Raw genomic sequence first — 5,000 nt, 5'->3', positions numbered from 1 at the left:
ATAGCCACTCCACCATCCAAGTCTGCAGGACCATTTAGTTGGATAGATTTTACATAGATACCACCTAGCTTGACACTTGTGTTTATCCCCCCCTAAAAAGGCAAAAAGTAAGGCAGCATTTGCAGGCTACACTTTAACATATGGCATCGGTACATAATATTATTCTACCCAAGTCTGAGTGACATGCAGTAAGCTGTGGCCAACCTTTTTAAAGTGGCTCAACGTAGGCGAGGTTAAAATGGAGACAACCCTAGTCAGCTGTCACCCCCGTTTGACTGACTGTAAGGCCACCCTTGTAGTTTTTAAGGGAGTTCCTCATGGTGGCAGTTACCTGCCTCTCCTCCCACCAGTATCAAGTCAGCAAATATTCCATAAATTGATTTAGTGTCATGTGAGCCTGTGGTAAGCATGGGTTGGCAATTTAAAAATTATTTTTTAATTGACCACTCCCTGCTGGCGCTTTTCAGGGTCAGCAAAAGATCAATTATAAAATGGAACATAACACTTAAGAATCCCAGCTGACCAGACAAGAAGCACTAAGTTGAGCCAGGGACTATCAGGAGTAATTTCAATTGGTGGTCAAAACTGGTCTTGAAGCTGGTTTTGTTGCACCTCAAGGCTGCCCTATTATGGATGCTTCCTACTCCCTTCAGGACTGATCACTCTTTGGCTCCATTAATCTCCATCTATTGCTGATGAAATTAACAGTTTATAAAGAGCAGCAGATCACAACATGAGGTAAGAAGGCTGCATACTGCAGAATCTGACATGCAAAATTGATCAACCACATTGTCCACACTATCTGAGAGATTTAACCCATTAAGCCTTAGGAGTGAAAGTTTGTTGATAGATTTTACTCTTCGGCCAGAAGATTTTACTCAACGATGGGGGACATTCTGTAGTCAATGGGTGAACAACCTCTACATCGACTCAAAAGCTATGTCCCCTATGTTCTGCTTTCTCTGCATAAATTTAAACCATACAAAAATATCCCAATAGGAAATCCAAGTATCTGGAGATGCACAGAACGTATGGGCAATAACAATAGTAGGCACCGTCCTTAATAGAGTTTACTCAGTCTAATGCCAGACAATTTTACACGTCGATGGGGAGCACATGTTTCAGGAGTCAATGGGTCAATGCCATAACGAACAACTACAATAACCATAACCAGTTCAATAAATACCTTGTAACAAATAAACTACTTACACTAACACTTAAACCAAGACTTCCGTCCTTTTTTTGTAAATGAACCACAAAAGCCTTCTCCTGAAAGAAAAAAAAAATGAAGCAATAATTATGAAAAATATACAAAGTTTCCTTCTGAAATAATTTTGAGAAATTGAATTGAAGATCATTAAAGCCTAAAATGGCAGACTTCTTGATCTGACCAAATCAGTGTAACTGCTGGAAACAATGGATCAAGTTAAAAGAGCTAAACATAATTATCTTTATTTGATTTTTCAAGATACCGGTAGTTGATGACCATAGATGTTCCATGGGAATAATTATTGAAGTGTCTAAGCAAAAACTTTTAATTATTAGTGCTACAGTGTAGGTTGCAGGGTTATGTTTTTTCCCTTTGCCCCACAATTCCATGCAAAAAAGTAAGGAATCATCTCAAGGCAAGGAGTAGAGAAGTTAGCAAAGACTGCTTCTTTCATCCCAAAGAAATTTGCCCTAAAACTTCACATACAACAGATAAAAGTCTAAAATAATCCAAAATCTTACATGCACTAAGATCCGTGAATACTTGTCAAAAAGTTGCACCCACTATTTTGAAGCTCTAAGATAATAATAATAATAATAATAATAATAATAATAATAATAATAATAATAATAATAATAATAATAATAACAATAATAATAATAATAATAATACCAACTTTATTCATTCAATACAATGAAAGGGACAGATACCAGAGGTTATCCCCATACGAGGGTATCCGCCCGGATGTTACTGATCTAGAGTCGACTTTGATGAAGGAGGAAAACTTGAGTACCCAGAGAAAAACCCTCGGAGTTAGATTGAGATTTATTGAAACTCAGCCCACATACGACCTCGAGACTAGAGTTGAACCTGGGTCACAGAGGTGGGGGGGTGCAGTTGATAACCATTAAGCCATCCTGACACCTACACTGTAGCCGGAGGATTTTACTTGCCAACTGGGTTCTTTAGCTGGTGTGAATGCATGAGATTGTACCATCCACTCAAAAACCATGTAGCCTTTGACCCTTCCCAACATGAAAGTAATTTCACTTTGGCTAACGCCAGACGATTTTACTTTCTCATTGGGGGCCCTTTAAGTGTGAATGGGTTAAGCGAAATCAAGAAAATGCAAGACTTCTTAAGCTACCAGCCATTTGAGGACTTACAAAATCAGTCGACTTTAGAAAATCCTTTAATTTTTTGCAAACCTATAAAATGTTACTTCCCTACAAAATTTCAGCTACAATGTACAATTTTATTTTATGAAATAAGAAAAAAACTTATTTCAGCCCACAAATTGATTAGAAAAGTGCAGATTATACACAGGTGTTATCAGTAGACAAACTCTGTCTGCCATCATCATGGTATGGGCCAATAATCAGATCAAAAAGTTCAGCTCATTTGTAAGTGTTGATGGTAGACATTGCCTGTCTGGTAACATCCTCCTGAAATAACAAAATAACATTAATCTGATACTAAAGAACAAAACTTACTGGCAATAGATCCTTGCTATTAAAATCACTCTCATCCTCACTGAAGGACCCCTCAGTGGAACGCTCTGACGACTCTGCATGGGAGGGTAAAATGCCTCTAGAGATTGGTGGATATGTAGCAGATAGAAGAGGATTTTGCAAAACATTAGCTTCTATAGGTGTGGATTGACCTCTTGACCTCAGATTGGGCTTCTCCATTTTAGAGTCCTCCAATTTGTTAGGTGAATCTACATGTATCCAGCAAAAACAGAAATAACATCCTCAAGGGTTTCTTATACTGTTTTCCTTGGGAGGTTAACAGACTTTTACTGATAATAATAATTATTTGGGTAAAGTGAAAATGATGAAATAGCCAACGGCATTAATCTTTGCAAGTGACCACCAAAGCTACAACTTCATGGGCACAATAATTGAACTGCAAAAAAGTATAGAGTGAAAAAATTTCAACTCTTAATATCAAGTTCATTTAAGGACATCCTCACACCAAACCTTAAACAATGTTTGGAAAATTAGGTTAAGAAAGGTTTTAATTACATGTACTTCCTTTGAAATGATTGATGAGTTAAGTCAAAAGCAAACATAAGGCAAATTAAAGCAAAGTTATTTCACTGAATGTTGTGTATAGAAACCAGCTTCAGTTTCCTGTGATAAATCTTCAAAATGCTATTGTTACAACGAGATTGTTCTTTGGTGTTGGTAAGGCGGAAACGCCAGTCTTTTAGCTGCCAGATTAGTTGTAAATGTCAACGTGTTGAAACACGTTCTGTCCTCAAGTTGGTGATTTGTAAACATTATCAATTAGGACTCAAAATCATGCTAATTACCTCACTTGTGATTTCTTAACTGTTTACAAACTAAAGTAGCATTTTAAGAAGTTCACCCACTTCAGCTATATGCCATTAACATCCTCCACACATTCTGACATTCAACAGATTTTCAATGTTGCATGCATGATAAAAGAATGCATTAAATTTTGAAAAGACCTCCCACCCCCAACATTTAACAACGTTAGACCACTTAAAACAAGTAACCACAGCTTGCTTAATGCATTGAACAACTTGCCTCAACAATTCAATTTTTCACCTGACTTTGAGCAGGCCTTTGAATTCAAAATTAAATGCAAAGTAAATAAAAATTTGTTATCATTTTTTTTTAATTTTAACAAGTTGATTTCTGGAAATACCTTCTTCTGAAAGCCTACTTCTTGAAGATGCCACCTTGACTAATGACGGTGGAATTGACTTTGAAATCATAGTCACCGGTTCATCCTCAGGAGGGAATGAAAAAGGTGAAGGCTGTGACTCTCCTTGGCTTCTCTCAGGGTTGAGATGATCTTCAGCATCAGGTGACGAGTATTGTTCAGCTGATGTCAGTGGCTTCACTTCAAGGCTATCTGGCTCCTCATTTGCTGAAGTTGCATTTGGAATATTGGAGAGATCTAAAAAAGAATTTATGCAGCATTTGCAGAAGTGTTAGAGTGCATAACTGATCTGTGGCAACTTACAGGTCGAGTTACCAGATGAGTATAAGGTATGGCTACTTTGTTGTCACAAAACCAAACTTAAAGAAAATGACATTTCAAAGTTTGTTGTCCGAAGAATGAAGTTTACTAGGCCCACACAACCTGTAAAACAAAAGCGCTCAATGCGAATACCCCTGTGGTTGGCAGTTGTTAATTGAAGTGTGACAAAGTGGCCACTGACAGCATTGCAATACTTCTAAAAAGTGTCAGCTAACATGTGTGGGGTGCGTGTTTCTTGGTGATCTGTTGGGACATGATGAAACATTCACGACAATTTCCAAGGATATTATCCAAGAAGAGCTTACCGTAATTACCCCATTCCCTTGTGAGAGGAAGACTTACACATTTTACTCTGTTTAACACCTGATAATTTTACTCGTCAATTATATTAAGGAAACAAAACCTAATATAAGACCGCATGCAGTTGTGGGATACAGCGTTAAAATTTTTCTTCCCAGTCCTCCAAATTACGTCACCAGACCACCTGGGATAGAGTCTAGTATGTTGATGACAGTAAAGAAGTGAAAAAGTGAAAGGATTAGTTTCCAAAAAAACTATAGTGCTCTGTCTGTGTAGAGCGAAACACCAAACGTTGTTTGTTCAAATGCATGTAACATAAATGGGCTAAACACTTACCAATCGAAGAGTAATTATATGCACTCTGAGACACCTTAAGTTCCACTGGACTGGTGACATTTTTGAGGACGGAAACTGCATACTCATGTGTAACTCTTTCCAAACTCTGGCCATTCACAGCTAAAATCCGGTCACCTAT

General features: G+C 37.6%; 1 protein-coding gene across 4 annotated transcripts in view; it reads right to left on the bottom strand.

The window, feature by feature from the left end:
• LOC138042214 (tyrosine-protein phosphatase non-receptor type 13-like) overlaps window positions 1-5,000 on the bottom strand; it is a 96,356-nt gene that overhangs the window by 31,215 nt on the left and 60,141 nt on the right. For 3 of the 4 annotated variants that reach the window (XM_068888028.1, XM_068888027.1, XM_068888029.1), the window contains 5 exons: window positions 4,862-4,996; window positions 3,887-4,141; window positions 2,704-2,930; window positions 1,210-1,269; window positions 1-92 (listed from right to left, as the gene is read on the bottom strand). The exon at window positions 1-92 is cut by the window's left edge and continues 260 nt beyond it. In XM_068888028.1, coding sequence (XP_068744129.1) covers window positions 1-92; window positions 1,210-1,269; window positions 2,704-2,930; window positions 3,887-4,141; window positions 4,862-4,996 — 769 coding nt within the window. The remainder of the gene's footprint in view (window positions 93-1,209; window positions 1,270-2,703; window positions 2,931-3,886; window positions 4,142-4,861; window positions 4,997-5,000) is intronic. The other variant, XM_068888030.1, reaches the window with a different exon arrangement.

This window comes from Montipora capricornis, chromosome 3, assembly GCF_036669925.1.
Source record: "Montipora capricornis isolate CH-2021 chromosome 3, ASM3666992v2, whole genome shotgun sequence".
NCBI classification, from domain to species: Eukaryota; Metazoa; Cnidaria; class Anthozoa; order Scleractinia; family Acroporidae; genus Montipora; species Montipora capricornis.
The sequence above is the reverse complement of the archived record's forward strand: the minus strand, read 5'-3'. Positions and strand labels throughout refer to the sequence as shown.